Below are 19,798 nucleotides of genomic sequence, written 5' to 3'. Positions count from 1 at the left end.
TCTTTTATTATTAAAGAATTTTTTTTTTACATTATTTTTTTTTAATTACATTTTCAACCCAAACAAGGCACATTGCCACTTTGGTGTAGGGGGCTACTATCAGGGGTAACATCTACTGGGGTACTATGTAGAGATTTGGGCAGCAAGGTGCCTGTTCATGTTACACTTGAACTTCTGCACATCAGTACAGTTGGGGAAGCAGGGACCCGGAATGGAATTCCAAAGTCTAGCGGTTCTGGAGAAGAAACTACTGGAATAGAAAGATCTTTTACATCTAGGGATCTCTACTGTGTGGGGATGAGATTTAGCTTCCTGTCGGGTTTGTCGAGAATGTTTACGTCGTGGGGGCACAAGTACTTGCAGTTCGCCAGAACATTCTCTATTAAAATACTTGTAGAACAGGCAGAGGGTTGCAACATTTCGTCGATGGGACAGAGGCTGAAGCTTAGATGCCAGTTCAGGGCCTATCAGATTGGCGACTCTCTTTTGAACCTTGTCTAGGAGCGAGAGACTAGTAACAGATGCACCAGCCCAAATATGACAGCAATACTCCATACATGGGCGAATGGTGGCCTTATAGAGGTACAGGATACTTTCGGATGTTAGTAATTTTCTAGCATGGTAGAGAGAGCCTACCGTCTTTGCAGCGGCCCTGGCAATGCTTTCAATGTAATTGTTCTAACTCATCTTTCCTGTGAACGTTAGGCCAAGGAGTTTGAAAGATTTACTCTCAGATAAAGTGTCGTTAGTCATTGCTATTGGTGGTAGAGAAGGTTTCTTGTATTTATTGAAGGAAACTAGTTTAGTCTTGGCGGCATTAAAAATCTAATGAAAAGTAATGAACTATTAAATTTATGAAGCAATGCCAGCCATGGATCTGTGCATCACGAAAACATAATTGAATATGCTTTTATAGTCCACTCCATTAATAAAACAAAGGAAGAGCTTCTATTATGTTTCTCCCCAACTATCAAAACTTGTTAGTTAAAAATAACTTAGACACTGGTTGATTCTAAATTAGTTCCTTTGTATTTTTTTCAGTAAATGTAGATATTTTATATACAAGTTTATATATATATATATATATATATATATATATGTACATTCATGCATTTTTTTATTTACATAAATTTAGATATGTTACTCCTAATTGCATATATTCTCCTGAAATAACCAATCTTCTCATCATGTCCCATTTTTAGCTATTTTTTTCACTTTTGAAAAAGCAGGATCCATGAATATTCTAGTTATTATTGTACCAAATTTTTTTTTTTTTTTTTTTTTTTACATAGGCATCACCACTTATCAAGGTCAAGAGGCTACTCGAGGATAAGGGTTAAAGAGTGTACAGTAGAAATTGGACAATATAGTAATCGTTAATAATGGAAATTTGGTAAATTTGTTAACTTATATGGAACGGTTCATCAAAACTTGTTTATGTTAGACTTGAAGACAACCATATTGTAGTCAGTTGGAAAGCAGGAAAACGGAAGATAATTCCACAAGTGTGCAGTTCTAATTTTACTTAAATACATACTTATCTAAATACATACTTAATATGAATATTTCTAGTTATGCAGGTCTATCTCCAAATGTTCAGTGTGAACCTACACCTTGCAATATTATTGTACCATTTTGGACTGAACAGATATTACACTTTAATCCTAATCCAAAGATCAAGAACGCATATTTTAGAAGTGGAGTAGAATTACAGTTTTGGTTTCTGGAAGTAAAGAGTGCATTATACTTTCGCTAGCGTGAGTGAGTATGCTTAAAGGGAGATAAATCTTTGAATATTATGAGGCAATGATTTGTACAAAGTATGTTCTATTTAAGCCCTATTAAAAGAAAGGTATGTAGAAAGAAATATTTTATACTCACATAATTGTATTTCCATCTCTGATTACCTTGCATACCATGACAAGTATAAAGAATTACTGGAGCCTTTGGGATTGTCTGTGACACATCAAAGCATACACTACGCTTCCATGGACGAATATCTTTATGCCACGTTAATTCAAATTTCTGTAGAAATAGAATTTTTAATGAAATCAAAGTAATACATGATATATAATAAATAAAGATTAGTGTTGAGAAGATTAATTGGAATTGGAATTGTAAAAATCGGAATTTTATGGGGTATCGGAATTAGAAAAATTTGAGCCTATTTTCCAATGTCAAAAACAATTCTTTTAATTAAGGTTGTTTAATTTTTTTGTGTTGTTTTTGTTTAAAATTTAATTTTTGATTGCTTGTATTAATGATTATATATATATATATATATATATATATATATATATATATAAAGTTCTGTATAAGTTACTTACTGAAATCAAAAAGACCGCCTGGCAAATTGAAAAATTATCCATTAAGATCGGAAAAAAGAATAACTCCATCATGTTCAATCAAACGTGTCTGAATAATAACCTGCTACTAAAACATATATATATATATATATATATGTATATATATATATATATATATATATTGATTTTAAATTACTAATAAAATTAAAATGTATAGATCACCCTCCTTCTCATAAGTGCATGTTTTAGTTTGTAAAAATATAAGCACGAGTTTTTACAGTAAAAAAAAAAAATCTACACAGCTAAATATTTAGAGATTAAAAAAAAAAAAATCAGAATCATGGAAAATATTGGAATCATCCTAACATTAATAAAGATGCATCCAGTAAGAAAATTGGATGAAAAATAAGAAATATTAAGTGCACATTAGCAACAGTAAATACCATCATTGGAAAATCTATATTCAATAAAACATTAATGTTTTCATCTTCATTAGCATCTTTCACACACACCTGTCTATATTTCCAGATTTAATCTTTCTCTGAGGTCATCAGAACTAAGCCTGCCTTTTTAAAATTCACACTATATATCCACCATATCATTTCACTCCTTGCAACACATGTCCTCAACCTGTATTGGCCAGGTTTTATTTTCATGCATCATCACACTGAGCATAAAGCTTGATGGTAATTCTTTGCTAGTTAGTAATGACAGAAGTTATCTAAACTTACACCATGCACTTCTAACTTTGCAACGATATTAGCACCTGTTCCACCCTGTGTTCTCATGGTATCACTAAAGTGACAAAACTTGTAGACAACCTCAATAGCTCCAGCATCCAAATAAGCTTTCTCCACATCCGAGTTCTCATCCATTTCCATTGTTTTATACTTCTTGCACACAAATTGGTTATCTATCAACCTACCAGTAGTTCCACTGTACTTTTTGAGTAACCAATGCTTACAGGCACCATAAAACAAATGAATTATACTCAATTCCCTTTGCGCAAATTGAACAGTGGAACTTTCTTCTTCCAACACCTTTCTACAACCATTGATCATCACGTTCATCTTGACAACGTTCACTCTAAGACCTTTATTTTCCATAGCATTTCTCTAAATCTTTAACTTTATAAGTGGCTCATTCATTGAAACACTGGTAAGTACTAAATCATTAACATACAGAATCAACCTGTATGAAACTCCCTTGACAATGCTTCTTAAAACACAAATGAAAATCAACAAATTCAGTACATAGCCATGATGTATTCCTACTTCAACATTAAAGCTGTCACTAAATGTGCTGTTTATTCTCAGACAACTTTGAGTATTTCTATACATTGCTTGAATAACCTTCATCAACCACTCATTTAGCACAAAACCCATCAGAACTTCTCTTGACACCCTTTAATTGCCATTGCTCCCAGGTCCACTCTGATCCAGAGTAGTAGTACCTGTTAGGAGCCCAACTATGGGTTAAATAGAAACCGACTTGAAAACAAATATATTCTATTAAAAATTTTTCTTCAAAATCTTTGGATTCAGCATTAAATAACCTGAAAAGGGTTGATATGCCGTAAAACAAAAACAACCAACCAAAACTGCAAAGACAAGATACAGGTTGTTCTTCTTACAAAGGTACTTCTCTTGCATTTGTCTCGGGATAATATAGCAGCAATGGTACTGGCATAAAACCAAACTGTATTCCATCTAAGCTAGTCTGACTTCTTATTTGTTGTTAAATTATTCTCTCAATCACTTTCAGGACCCTTTTTTTTTTTTTACATAGAGTTCACCACTTATCAAGGCCCAAGGGCCACTCGGGGATAAGGGTTATTGTGTGTACAGTAATCAATGGGATAGTGTAATAATAGTATTGGAGAATTGATAAAGTGTCATTACTTAAGGAGGCGGTTCATCAGGAATTTGTTTGTGTTGGACTTGAAGACATCCAGATTGAAGTCGGGAGGGAAACAGGCAAGCGGAACAGAGTTCCACAGGCGTGCAATTCTAAGAAAGAAGCTTTGTTCATGGAATCTACGTTTTGATTTAGGCACAGACGAAAATTATTGACGGTGGTTTCAGCTAGTCGGGTGTTTTTTGAAAAAGATTGGCGAGGGGGAACCAGAGAATGGAGCTCAGACGAGCACTTAACATGGAAATAACGATAGAACAAAGATAGGCTCGCTACGTCTCTTCTATGGGAAAGAGGTTGCAGGGAAGAGAAAAGGGCATCCCCCACTAAGCCACAAAGTCTATTTTGTACTCTGTTAAGACAGGATAGGCTGTTTTTAGCAGCTCCTGCCCAGATGTGGCAGCAGTACTCCATCCTTGGACGTACTTGGCTTTTATATAAATAGAGAATTGCATCATTAGTGAGATATCTTCTGGAGCGGTAGAAGGATCCCACCATTTTCCCAGCGACCTTGGTCACAGACTTGATGTATGTGTTCCATTTCAGATCAGGAGTAAAGGTCAAACCCAGAAGCTTATCAAAACATGGGGCCTCCCCTAGACGAGAGCCATCTATTTCAATTGATGCCAGATGGGGATCAGAGCGTTTATGATGTAGAGATAGGAGCTTGGTCTTAGATGCATTAAAGGTAACCAGCCACGTCTTCCCCCACTGTACCATGTACTCAAGATCAGATAGGGAGAGAGAATCAGAGAGAACATCATCATTTACGGCCTTTGATGTGTTGCCATAGATAGTCGTGTCATCAGCATAGATGTCAACGAAAGATTTTAGTATGTGTTTTGGGAGATCATTGATGTAGATCAGGAAGAGAGTTGGGCCCAGTATGAACCCCTGAGGGACTCCAGCATTAATACTGTGGGCCTCTGATTTCTGCCCATCAACCACTACTCTTATGAGCCCATTAGAGAGAAATGATTTAATGATTGAGAAAACATTTCCAGTTATACCGTAGCTGGAAATCTTGTGTAGTAGGCCTTTATGCCAAACCTTATCGAAGGCCTTTGATATGTCAAGAGCAATTGCCCTAGAAATGAAGCCTTTGTCGAGAGATTCGCTAACCCTATGAGATATAACCGCTAGCACATCTGCTGTAGATCTAGCAGAACGGAAACCATATTACGTGTCACTAAGAAGGTTATTTCTGCTGAGGTGGTTGACTACTTCTCTATTTATTGTGGATTCCAGCAACTTACTCATGACACACAGGAGACTTATTGGTCTGTACTGAGAGGGAGATGACTTATCACCTGAATTCTTAAATACAGGGCATACTGATGAGGTTTTCCAGGGTGTTGGAAAGCACTTCTCCTTAAGGAAACGCTTAAACAGTTTGGTAAGTATGGGGGCAAGTTCTGGTTGTAATTGTTTTAACACTATAATTGGAATACTATCAGGACCAGTTGCTTTACTGGAGTCAAGGTTCTTGATTAGCTTGGCGACCTCACGCACAGATATTTGTATGTTGCATAGTGTGTTGTCTGTTATAGGAGGGAATACGGGGAGTTGATGGCCTTCGTCGCACAGGGTAGAATTTGCCGCAAAGTTCTTGGCAAATAGTTTGGCCTTGTCGGATGCTGTCGAGATGACCTCTGGTCCATTGATAATGGTTGGGATAGAGCGCACGTTTCTGTTCAGGATCTTATTTGCTATTTGCCAGAACTGGTGGAAACCAAGCCGCTGCTCAGCTACTTTGGATTTAACGGATTGAGCATATAGTTCTCTTGCATTTTTTATTACTCTTTTACAGTGGTTGCTGGCAGTCCTGAAAGCAGCTTTAGTTTCAGTGCATCTATTACGTTGGTAGCTATGGAAAAAATGATTTCTGTGTGCGATGGCAGCAGCACATTCAGGGGAGAACCATGGCTGGCTGTTAGGTTTTTGTTGGAATTTTTTGGATGGTATGAATTGGTCTATGCCTACAAGTAACCATTCGGTCAGATCTGATACTATAGAGGACACATCCTTTTTAAACATGGAATGGAGAGGTAGATCAGATATGAATGTATGGAAACTATCCCAATCCACCATAGAGTATCGGTATACAGTACGATGGAGATGTATATCTGTAGATTTATTATATTTCATTTTTATCTTAACTGATACAACGCAGTGGTCGGAGGATCCCAGAGGAGATAAAACGAAACATGAGCATAGCTCAGAGGAAGTGGATAGAAAAAGGTCTAGAAGGCTTGTGTACTGACCGGTAGTATCGGGCACACGGGTGGGCTCCAGTACAATCTGAGTGAGGTCATAGGCAATGGCAAAATCATGACAGAACCTCCCCTCATCATCAGTCTTATTTGAGTGGATCAGCCATTCCACATTATGGACATTGAAGTCACTGCAAATGTGAATGTTAGCCGAGGGATGAGCAGACAGGATGTGGTCAATTTTCTCTGATATACTCTTAAAGACAGTAACTCCGCTGTTGTGGGGACAATAGAGGGAAAATATAAATGCGGTGGTGTAAGCAAGTGGAACTCGGAAGCACATATAAGGAAGATTAGAGTCTTCTCTGGAGATATCCCTGCCACATGGAAAACCATCTTTAATGTAGGCACATATTCCATGCCCGTGGCGATCTTGGGGGTCAGATTTAGATGTTAAGTTAGAGTATCCTTTAATTATGAACTCATCTAGGGAGGTGGTCGGCCCTATACCAGTTTCCAGGCCTCTGTAATTATTTCTATCTAGTTCTTCCCAATTACCCTTATAACACTTCATGATTATACTAAGTCCCCAGTCTTTTGGGATAACTTCTAGTATGATCTGATTAGTCAACTCTGTGATCACCTTCAATGCCTGTTTCACTTGAAATCTTCAACATTTTTGTAACAATGCCTGAGGGTTCTCCAGCCTTATATTTCTTCATCTTACAGTTTTCTGTATCATATCTTTCTCAATTTTTATAACTGGACAAAATATTACTTCAGCAACTCCAAGATTTTCATGGCTCCATAAAAAATAAGTATTCCACAATTTTCCATATCATTTCAAGCATTTCTCTAATCCTTATTCATCTGTTTCTTATACTTCATTGTCATTTTAAATGCACTTCTCTTCCTTTGCCATTTATGTATCTGAATACATGATTCTTTTACTAATCCTCTTATAGTATATACAGAAACCTGTTTTTTGCAGATGAAAGAAAAATTCTCATTGCAAAACTAAAAAAAGCTACTTTTTTTTTTAAATTTAGTCATATTCATCCTTAAGGTTCAAATTTTACATAAATTTGGATCAGAAAAACATTTTTAGTAACTATTTTTGTGAAATCGGGACACATAACAAAATTAAAATGAAGATCATTTGTAACATAATGTTAAAACAAAATAACTTTAAAAAGATTCAAAATGAAATATTTTAAAAAATAGTATTAAATTATATTTTTGGAAAAGATGCAAATTTGGTTCACACATTTAATTTTTGAAAAAAAAAAAAAAATTAAATTCAAGTTTTGATAATTTTCAGTTTTACTGTTTTTTCTTTTTCAACTTTAACCTCTACAATGTACTAAAATTAGAAATTCATCAGTGGTCTAATGATATTATCTGAATGAATTTGTAAAGGTTTTAATTTAAAATTTTCTCCACAATGTGTAAGATTTTTCATTTTTTCCACATAAATCTTAATCTTCATTTTTTTATTGTTAAAACTACTACTGGGAAATTTTTTCTTTTTATATTTGAATCATTACACTTTGTTCAGATAGAATCTGGCTATTTCTCTTTACTATTAAAAAAAGTTTTTGTACAAAAACAGGTTCCAAATCAAAATATTTTACTTTATCTTTGAACAAACAAGAAAGTGTAAAGTAGGAAGTGCTGTTTGTCAAGCATGGAAAAGTCTATAAGAATCAGAATTTTTAAGAAACAGAAGTGGCTATGCATGACTTCATAAATTATCTGATAATACACTTATTTCTTCAACATCAGAACTACTAACCTGTTACAGTTAATAAGTAACTCCACTTACTTTCTGTTAAAAGATATTGGACCCCCCCCAAAAAAAAACCTTATTTATTCAAAGTTTTATATTATCGTTATAAGCATCAGTTTAACATCTGTTTTACATGCATGCATTGGACAGCTTTTACAAATTCATTTACAAATTATCTTTGAACAGGTCTTTACGTATTCCTTTCTCTCAGGTTTATCCTTATCACTTCCTTCTATATTTTTCTTCCCCAGTGAACTTAATTTGCAACTGTTCTACATCGACTCTCATCCAGTCTTTCTTATATAATCATACCATGGAAGTCTCTTATTTTACACATATTTCTCTATACTTCCCTATATTGCCCAGATTTAATCTTCATCTGAAGTCACTAGATCTAAGCCCATCTTTAAGACTCTCAGTACACATCCATCGTATCATTCTCATTTCTTTACATACAACACATGTCCTCAATCATCCCTGGACAAGTCTCACTTCCAAACACTGCATTACACATGCCTGATAAACTTCCCTTCGTCGACCGTGATAATACCTAGCTGGCTAGTAAGTTATAAAACCTATTAACTTTTGTATGAGTGTCTTTGTTAATCCTCACACATAAATCCTCTATATCTAAAATTCAAGAAAAATGTAATGTTTATTACAAAATAAAATCAACCAGAATGAACTGAAATTTCTTTGTGAACAAGCCAGCCATTTTAATCTTTTGTTAAAATTGAAAAGAAAAGGAATGAATTAAATTGTGACTCTTGGAAATTTGAAAGGAATTTGGAAGAATTTAAACTGTCAGATAAATTGTTGTGTAAATCTCTATTTAATTTTAAGAGTTTTTTTTTTTTTTTTTAAAGCAGATTAAGTAAACAATTACCTCTTAAGATGGTGTCTCAAATAAAAACACTGGTTCTCATCATTTCACTGGATTGACATAAAAAAGAGCATATAAAAAATCGTGCTTCAGCTGAGGAAAGACTTCCAAAGAAAATTTATCGCATTTAAGGTTATGCAATTAAAAAAGCTGGCCAGAGAATGGTTGGTTTGGAAGTCGATTTCTAAAAGCTGTCCAACACATGCAAGCATGTAAAATAGATATTAAGCTGATGACGAATGATGATGATTGAAACTAACTTACCTGCTCTCCTTGTCCTTGGCCATCTTTGATACATGCTTCTAATTGAAATCGTTCATTTGCACCTCGGAATCGCGTATCAAGACATAAATTACTTAATTTGTTTCTAATCTGTAAAAGGAAAAAGAAATGTTAACTATATGTTACAGTGAAACAGAGAAAACAAAGAAAAAATAACAGAACTTTAGGAGTCTAATAAGCATCATAGGTTTTTAGAGGCAAATGATCATTTCTTGTTGAACTTTGAAATATATATGGAGTAATATCAGTTCTAAGTGACAATCTCCAGGAGGTTAAAGGTTCAATCCTTAGTATTGGTAATGCTAATTGAAAATTACTCAAGATATAATCATGGCTTATGAAATGAGTTCAATCTACCTCTGTGGAGTAAATGAAGGGCTCAATTTAAAATTCCATAGATTCCCAAGTTACACCTGAAGAAGGTTAGAGGTTACATTGATCAAACACGAGAATAAAATCCAAGATGAGAACAGTAGTTTGAATAATCCAAATGATACACCTTTGATTTCATGTTCACATTTTTATAGGAATAAGTATTGAAATTGTTTTTTCAAGAACGGTTTGATTTAGTGTCAAGATTTTGCTTATTCAGAATTGCCTCAACTGTACTGATAGCAAGTAAAAATGAGCTTTAACAAAAGCTCTTGGAAACATCTTTAAGAAATTGAAATTTTGAATAAACAGACAAAACATCTTTGAAACCAGATTTAATATGCAAACATATTATTGAAAAATTAGTAAATTTAAAAAAAAAAAATTACTTTATAAAGATATTTCTAATTATGAAAAAAAAAAAAAACTTTTCTGAGGATTCATATTTTACTATCTGGAATTAAGAGAAAAAATAAAGTTAAAACAAAAAAATGATTAAAAAAATTTGCATTTTTAAGTGGTTTCAAAGTTCATCACACAAGTAAAAAAAAAAAAAGATCAAATTAAAGAAATGTTCTCCACCTTACGTGTAACAACATCTTACTATCACAGTAATAACACAAAACAAGAATATTTTTGATTATATAAAAAAAGAAAAAAATAATATCTGAAATGAAGTTTTTTTTTTTCAAATCTAATAATTTTCAATAAAATATTTATATCTTAAACATAGTTTCAAAGACATTTTTTCTGTTTATTAAAAAAAAAAAAAAAAAAAAAAAACTATAGAGAAGGTAAAAAGTAAAGTTGTTCAGTTATTTCAAACTTGCTCGGACATCATCTTCCATATTTCATGTTCATCCACTGTATTCTTTAGTTCTGATAATAAACAATGTCATTTCTTAACAGATCCACATCTGCTCACTTTCTCCTTTTCCTCGAAAAAAAAAAAACTTTAATTCTGATTTTAGTTAAACCATTTTTTGTACTGACAGATTGGAAGCCTAATTTTTTGTTTATGATAGAAGAAAAACAATTTTCTAATATACTCTATTATGTTATGAACTATGTCCAAAGATTTTTGCAAGAAGAACTCATTAGCTATTTGCTTTTGGTCCCCTGACAAAAGGAGGGTGAATCTGTAAATTCACCCTTGTCCGTTCGTCCATCCGCACTTTTCTCAATAATTACATCTTGAAATTTTTTGAAATTTTGCACAAACATTAAACATGATAGGAGTAAAAAAAGTAACAGAACGACCCCCCCCCTTTCATGTTAAAATGATTAAAATTGACACTTTTGTGCTTCTTAAGAAAAAATTGATGCCTTGGATTTTTATAAAACTTTCTGAAAAGTTGTAACTAACTGATTCCTATATAATTTTGTTTGTCTGTATTTCATGGTAAATCTTGAGTATGCCCCAGGAGCTCTTCTAGGGCTAATAAAAACACTCCATTTTTGTCCAAAATTTTCTGTGCATGTCTATTTAGCAGTTTTGTATGGTGTTAAACTCAAATTTAAATATATTAAGGCCTTGAGGAGAAGGGAAGGGCAAATGATGGACTTGGGTCATTTTTTTTTTTGTATGGTGCAGAACTCAAATTTACATATGTTAAGGTCTAAAACTGCATCATTTGTTCATGTTCACCAGGATTTGATGCCCCCTGGGCACTTTTGGAGCTAAATGGGTGGGGGCAAATGCAGAACTTAATTTTTTTTTATGCCTGATTCACTGTGAAAGCTTCACTTGTTTTTTTTTTTTCTTATTCAATGATTATTTTCATTGTATTATTATCCACAGTTTTATTTATAAATATTTTAAAGTTATTTTAAGCTCGTTCAAACATTATCTTCCATTGCTTTCTTTACTTCTTCCATCAACAAACCAGTGTTATCTCTTTCTGGTTCTCATATGTAATTTCCTTTTTCCCCTGTTTTTGATTCCCACATCAGTATTTGCCATACCAACTCTTACTTACACCTCTTTCACATATGCTCAATAAATCTTAACCCGAATTTCACCACTGTTATTTGTAAAAAGTTCATGGTACTATTACACAGTTTAATTTACAAATATTTTCAACTTATTTCAAGCTCATTGACTAGAATCTTCCACATTTCATGGTATCCAATTGCATTCTTTAGTTCTTCCATTGACAAACCAATGTCATTTCTTGTAAAATTACAATAGATATGTATATTTAATATAAATCTAAGTTGTACTTATAAACAAGGATGCTTAGAGGTAGATTTGTTCAGATGACGGATAGGTGTTTGGCTGTTAAAAATGAATGCAATAATGTATTTTTGTCTATTATTTTAATTTATGATAAATATAGCAACCATTTTAATGAACATTTGCTGCTTATTTCATATTTGTTTTCAACTTAAAAAGCATATGCAGAGGAGATAATGAAAACTTACTTTTTAAAATTACAATAAATTTTATATTCAAGAAATGTTATACATTTAAAGAGAATATTTAAATTTAGATTAATAGCTGCTAGATGGTTGGTAGCTTTTTTCCTTTTAATATAAACAAAATATTAAATAGCTTATTATAGGTCTTAAATTTAAGGCCATTAAAAAGTCTTCAGAAAAAATTGAAGTTCAGGCAATCTTGCTTAATTGGATAAAATTCAATGCAAATCTTAAATATTTAAATTTTCTACTCCGAGATTGTATCCATATTATACCTCCTAAAAACCCTTCAAAATACCCCAATAAAACTAGAATTTGGGAAATATTTATTAGCAATACACACGAAAAAATTGAAATGGCTTAAAATATCTCAATAATGGCATACATAGAAACAGTTTGATAAGCTAAGAAATAATCTTTAAATCCAATTAAAATCAAGGAAATTATTTTTGTGTATGTTTGGATATTTTTCCCCCCTTTAAGATCAAATGTGTTTTGTCACATATTTTACAGTACTTTTTCAGTAAAAATGTTATACCTTTGCGAAACACAAAATTAAGCAATGAAATTTACCATATAAGTGTATTTCTGGCAAGGAATCCGAATATGCCACTAAAAATCTACAGAAACTAATAGTTTCCAAATAATCTGCAGTAAATGCACATAAATTCCTTAAAAATGCCATGTAGCCATTAAAAAAAAAAGTTAGAGAACTCAAAGCCGAATTGTAATGTATTATATGCACAAAAAACTGAAATCTAAATCTAGGACTGTTTTAAAATGAATATATTGAAATATTTCATCCTGAAAACTTGATAAAAACAAAGCAAAAACAATTTCAGAATTTACAGTGGGGGTTAGTTTCACAAATTTAATGTAAAATAATTCACCATTTTGAGACCATTCTAGCGTTTGAGGACAGTCGACCAATTTATTTTTATTGGAGATACATCAAATGCACTTTCCTTTAAGGAAAGATCTGTTTTTTTTAACGCTTATATGTGACTTACTGAGAGGTAGGATAAGGGAGGTCTTTTTTTCGTTAAGAAGGCGTTTGACACCCATTGTGAAACTTTACAAGAATTACAACAAACAGACAAAAATAAATGTTATTTAAAACAAGTGATGTCACTAACAGAAAACGTGATGTTTGGAAAGTATTTTTTGCCCACCTATTTAAATATAAAACTTTTCGTTCACAAATTTTTAATGAATTTGATATTTATTTTTAATTACATTTTATGTATTTTTCTACCGTTTTTATTTCTTAACTTCACTGACATTTGGAAAAGCATCCTTCCTACAAATATTTATATATTGATTTTGCATTTTTTTTGTTTTTATAATCAGGTAAATTTAGTTTCCATTCGATAATAACCCACTGAAAACATTGTAAAAAAGATGAAAATGAAAAAAAATTTAGAGAGGAGGGTACCGCTTGTACACATGAAAAAAAAAAAAAATCATTTCACATTTTCGGTTGCTCAAAATATTTAAAAAATTTGAGCATTGGTCAAATTTTTTAAATATTTATATGGTTGATAACAAAATAGCTCTAACTAAACATATAAGAAAATTTTTTTATAATCAGATTTTCAATTTAAAAAAAACTTTGATCTGGAATAAAAATCAATGACAAAGAAAAAAAACATCTGTTTACAGCCATGCTATCATTGCTACTGCTGATAATGATGTTATTACTAATACTACAATCTACAAGACAATCTACATTCCAAACGATTTATTTCCGGGTATTATATGATTTTAAATTGCTATCTACCATAAGAGAAAACATACAATTATACTTTTAATGGATAAAAACAGCAAAATAGTTGTTTTATTTAACAGTGAAAATTATTTTCAAAATTTTCAATACTCGTCACATTGAAGTCTTTTTTTTAAAACAACAAAAAGTGAGTGGTCAAAAGTATTTCTATGAAACTATGAAACTATTAAAAGTGACATCTCTTCTGGTTAGTTTCCAAATTTTGCGACAAAATTTTTAATACAAACATGGTACAAGCATTTACAAATCAGGGAGGAGGTCTTTAAAAAACCCTACCGAAAATACTGTTTTATGATGCTCAGGTTTTTATCACTTTTTTTGCTTAAAAAATATATAATATACATTATTATTTATTAATTCATTTGGAAGAATATTGATTTCCAAACAAAACAAAGGCATTTTGAGGACTTAAAGTGCTTTATTTTGTAAAATATGACTATTTTAGCAGAAGCTCCTTGAAATCTGATTATTCAAAGGGTTTTATCGTCCATGTGTATTGCTATATATAAGTTATAAAATATATATTTATTGGTTGATATCGTCCATATGTATTGCTATATTTATTGATTGATATCTTAATTCCTATAGTTCAAATTTCATAAAAATCTGAGGTATCAAAATTTTCATGAAAGGCTTCCATTCCCATTTTACAAAACTAAATGGTGCTTGTCTATAAAAAGGCCAAAATATGGTGAAAATATGGGTTCGACAACGGCAGACCATCAACATTTTTAATTCTTTTTTTTCTTACATGTTGAAAACACTTTTTTTATAATACAAATAAAAAATAAATTAACATAACTTCTTTTCCTAAAAAGAATGTCTAAAATATTTTTTTTTTTTTTGTATAATGAAACATTTTTAGAATTAAAAAAATGGTCTGCCCTTGTCGATCCCATATTTTCACGATATATCCGTCAGGTGTCGTCCATGTTGTTACCTCTCAAACAAGATGGCGTGGAGCAAATTTTCGATAAACCGTGCGATAATATTTGATTTTCTTAAATAAAAAAACTACTTGATCGATAATTTTTGGAATATAACATCTTCATGCAGTGACAAGTATGTACATTATAAAGATTTTTTTCAGATTTTTCTTGTAAAAATGTTTTTTGGCCCTTTTATAAACAAGAACCAATTAAATATAGCCCACTTGCAGCCCCTTACACCTAGTAGCTGTGTTCCAAAATTTATAATGATTGGTTAATTAGTTTAGAAGTGAATTCTTTACATATACAAACATATAAAGATATAAAACATAACTTCATAAAAATAGACATATACGTACACACTGCTTATTTTTTATGCATTATTTAAAATGTTTTGGAATAATTTTTTTTTAAATTAAATTTATGTTTCAATTTTTTTTTTTTTTTTACTTACCTCACCGTCTGCTATATTTGGTGGTTCCACTGGAGGGTAGAATTTTGGTAGGTCAAAGGCCACCTCTTTCATAAACCAACTAAAGGGTTTACAATTAAGTTTCTTTCTAATATCTACTTGTGCACTCATATCTCCTGGGTCAATATCTCTGTAGTGAGGACGTCGTAGATAGAGATATTCCTTGTATTCATCCATCCAAACTTCAGCCACCCGTCGATAATTCTGAAAAAAAATTTTTTATGACTGAATTCAAATAAATTTGTAAAATAAAACAAATAGTTAAATGCGGTGTTGCTTCACATATAAAATTAAAAAATGCTATTTTATGAAGCATTGTTCGTATATATTATAGTGTTTTTCTGATCAGTATTTGAGTGTTATGAACTCAAGAGCATTTCCTAAAGCAGAAATATTAGCATGGAAATAATGAAGCCAACAGTACTCGCTAAATGCTGGGGTATTTTCAAGAGTTAAGCAAAGATGTATGTCCTTTGAGGTATTTTTAGCATGAATGACTGGGCCCGTCATTAACATCCTAATATTTAATCTTTAGGTTTGATTATTTTGCCTCTGAATTTATCGTCAGTTAAAAGTAGGGGTAGGTTATAGAAACAAAATTTTTCAAATAAATGCCAAAAGTGGCTTATTACCTTCATTTATATGTAAATAGATGGGAACAAGTGATTTTGTTCAAAACGGATCCAAATTGGAGGGTCGCTGGCCCCAAACGTGATTTGACCGCGTCGACGCGTGAAAATGGCCCAAATTTCGCCCCCGAACACACTTAATCACTTATTGAAAGCCACAGGGTGCATTTTTTGACTATAAATGCATTTGTATCATTAAATCTAACATTCCCATTGGCTATCCCACAAGTATAGGTTTTTTTTAGGGTATCTCAGAGTCCAAAATGGGTAAAAATTACCCCAAAATTAGCCAAAAATGGTCGGAAATCATGGATTTTCCAAAATGCACCTCCCATGGGCCCAAAGACACCTCTACATGGCAGAAACTGTTGGGAAATGCTTGAAGCCGGCACTCTCCTAACTTTTGCACTGTTAATGAGGGGTATAAGGACCTTTAAAAGGGGCTAAATATGGCCGATTTAGCCAAAGAGAGTCAAAAAGTCCCTAAGAATCAACATAGGTTGTCAAAAAGGGGCTTAATTTGAGTTATAGATGGAAAATTACCAAATAAGGAAATGTTTTCTTTCTGTAACAATGCAATGGCATCTTTAAATAGACACGATAACATTGCATTGCATTAATTGTGAATTTGATTGAACTTTGCTTTCTTTTTCAGTTAGTAAAATGCAATGAACATGGCTGGTATAGCAGGGCAGATTGACGAAGATTATAATTACGACGATTGGACTTATCTTCTGCTTGATTCTCTTCCAACTGAGGCTGAATGTGTTCAAGCTGTGCAACATCATGCTGCCAAATATGGTACCACGACACAGAAAAATCATATTCACCAGTCCTCCTTGCGATTACTACAATTGTGGCAGAAAGCCTTTGGAAGTGATGTTCGTTATGTTACAATACCTGGGATAAAACATAAACTTGATCGATCGCTAAAAATTTACGACAAAGATGTCTACAAAGCAAAGGGTTCCAGACGTGTGAATATGATTAAATGGAAACGAGAGCACCATGTCCTTCTCAATATACTTTCAAAAGATGTGAATCCTGATGAATTTGATGTACATGAACGAAGATTCTTTGTCGATCAAAAGTCTCTCTCTCGCAAATGGCTCATTGACACTTTCCACGTCGATATGGAACATGAACGGTTTCTGGCAGAGCAAGAACTGCACAATCGTTTGGATTTGGACGATGATCAATTTGAAGTGGAGGATATAAGTGACCAATTGCCAGAGCATGATACCTCAAACAATTTGAACTACTCATTAAACAGATCGGGTACAATCCGTAGCACAATATGAATTCAGACTCTTCTTGGACAGCATTTCATTGACATTCAACGTTCAATTTACAATTAATTACTTTCTGAGAAGTTGATGTAGTAAAGTTACGAGGTTTCTAAAAAGTATCATTGATGAATGAACTAATGATTCATATGTTATGTACAGTAAAGCGTAATTTTGTCATTTTTGGATTGTTTTGACCCTTTTTACATCCCCCAAAGATCTCTAAATACCCTAAATACAAATGCATAAGATAACAGGGTGGTTATTTCAGTCTTCCAACTGTAAAAAGCCATACAGGAGTGTTTATAGGAGCCCGATGAGATATAATACCTGCATTTTGGGGATTAACCGTGATTTTCGTTCATTTTTGGCTAATTTTTGGGTAAATTTGACCCATTTTGGACCCTTAAGATACCTTGAAAAGCCCTATATAGGTGGGATAGCCAGTGAAAATGTTAGATTTAATGATATAGAGCCATTTATGGTCAAAAATTGCACCCTGTGTGGCTTGGGAGGTGCATTTTGGAAAATCCGTGATTTCCGACCATTTTTGGCTAATTTTGACCCATTTTGAACTCTGAGATACCCTAAAAAACTCTATACTTGTGGGATAGCCAATGGGAATGTTAGATTTAATGATACAAATGAATTTATAGTAAAAAAATGTACCCTGTGGCTTTCAATAAATGATTAAGTGTGTTCGGGGGCGAAATTTGGGCCATTTTCACGCGTTGACGCAGTCAAATCACGTTTGGGGCCAGCGACCCTCCAATTTTGACCCGTTTTAAAAAAAATCACTTGTTCCCATCTATTTACATATAAATGAAGGTAATAAGCCACTTTTGGCATTTATTTGAAAAATTTTGTTTCTATAGCCTACCCCTATTAAAAGACTTGTTTTGAAGTGATTCTACCTTCTTGTCATGATGCAACTTAATCTGATCTTTTTAGCTCCTTACAGCAAGTGATTTTATGCCTTGTCTGGAGTGACTTCCATTAAACAACTTGAAACAAATAATACAGGGTGGAACAATAAATTTGTCGTCCAAAAGAAAACAACACAACAGCTTATTTTAAAATTTTTGAAAAAAATCAATTCAGGTAACTTGATTATGTAGTAGAGCTAACATCTATTCAATGTAGCTGCCTTCAGCCTCAATTACTGCCTTGATACGAGTCCATTACTGGGAGCATGCCTTTTCCACAAGCACTGGTGGGAGCTCTACGAATACCTGGCAAATGGTGACCATCAGGCTGGCTTTGGTGTTATGGGAGGTCATGTTGATGTTCTCAACGTATTACCAAACCAGTGAGTTCAGGTTGAGGAGGGGGGGGCACAGTGAGAGAAAAGTACAAAGTCATAGCACTCCTTCTGAAGCCAAGCCTGGGTCTCTTTGGACTTGTGGGCTGGCATTCAGTCCTGCTGCCACACCCAGGGTCTGCCAGCGGCTACTGATTGTACCAGGAGATCACCACACTATTCAGCACATCCAGGTATACTTTGGTGTTGACTTTCAAACCAACTTCACTGTGTATCAATATTTTTAGATAATCTTTTATTACTTGGCATTTTCAAACACAGTTGCATGCCATGTTCCTCATGGATATGTATCTATTGAGATATTTTCATGCATGAGTGACTGAGTCCTCATTGACTAATGTTTTATCTTTAAGTTTGATTATTTTTGCCTCTGAAATTATCGCCAGTTAACAAACTTGGTTTTGAAATGATTCTACCTTCTTGTTATGATGCAACTTAATCTGATCTTTTAACTCCTTGCATCAAGTGGCTTTATGCCTTGTTTAAAGCAACTTCTTTAAATAAAAAATTGAAATTATTTTAATGGTTGTCAAAATGTTTTAAACTTCTAATGGGATTTGACTCCAATATATTTTGATGATCGTTTTTATAACCACAGTTATAATAATCAACCAATCAGAAGCTTCAAAAGTTACTATAAAAAATGTTGAATTTTGGATTCAATCAGTTCGCCGTCGCCTCCGTCACGAAACGACTCAAGATCAAGACTGCATTGATTCTTCGCCGCCATCTTTGTTACTAGGATTTACTTAACACTCAAGATCGGAACTGCATCGATTCTTTTCAGATTTGATTTACTGCCACCATCTTTGTCCAACATAATGTCTCAATACTTAACGATGGTTAAGGTTTAAAATAAGACAAAATGTGACCATTAAGATTTCACAACCAACAACAGGAAAAAGTATATATATTAGGTTCTTGTTAAAAATTGCCCTATATTAAAAAAATATGTATAATGTACATATTCATAACAGAACAAAAATATATTTGAAAGTCACTTAAATTGATCAAGTAGTTTTATTTTTATAAAGAAAATAATTTTTTTAGTTATTAATGGGAATTTATAGGCATTACAAAATAAATATCGCAAGTTTGAATTATGCTGAGTTATTTGTTTTTCTTTTTAGATTATTTTCAAAATGTCAGGCAAGACATCCATTCTCTGGTTACTCATAAAATATGATTCTTGATA

General features: G+C 32.9%; 1 protein-coding gene across 6 annotated transcripts in view; it reads right to left on the bottom strand.

The window, feature by feature from the left end:
- Nucleotides 1-1,881: 1,881 nt before the first annotated feature.
- The window catches only part of LOC145268179 (polypeptide N-acetylgalactosaminyltransferase 10-like), a gene marked incomplete at its 3' end in the record, with an annotated part of 187,057 nt that continues 169,140 nt past the window's right edge, over nt 1,882-19,798 (bottom strand). For all 6 annotated transcript variants that reach the window (XM_080123396.1, XM_080123398.1, XM_080123397.1 and 3 more), the window contains 3 exon segments: nt 1,882-2,025; nt 9,370-9,477; nt 15,350-15,571. In XM_080123396.1, coding sequence (XP_079979522.1) covers nt 1,882-2,025; nt 9,370-9,477; nt 15,350-15,571 — 474 coding nt within the window.

This window comes from Euprymna scolopes, chromosome 43 (genome assembly GCF_053919585.1).
Source record: "Euprymna scolopes isolate OS-2025 chromosome 43, ASM5391958v1, whole genome shotgun sequence".
NCBI classification, from domain to species: Eukaryota; Metazoa; Mollusca; class Cephalopoda; order Sepiida; family Sepiolidae; genus Euprymna; species Euprymna scolopes.
Note: the sequence above shows the minus strand (reverse complement) of the source record. Positions and strands in the feature narration are given on the sequence as shown.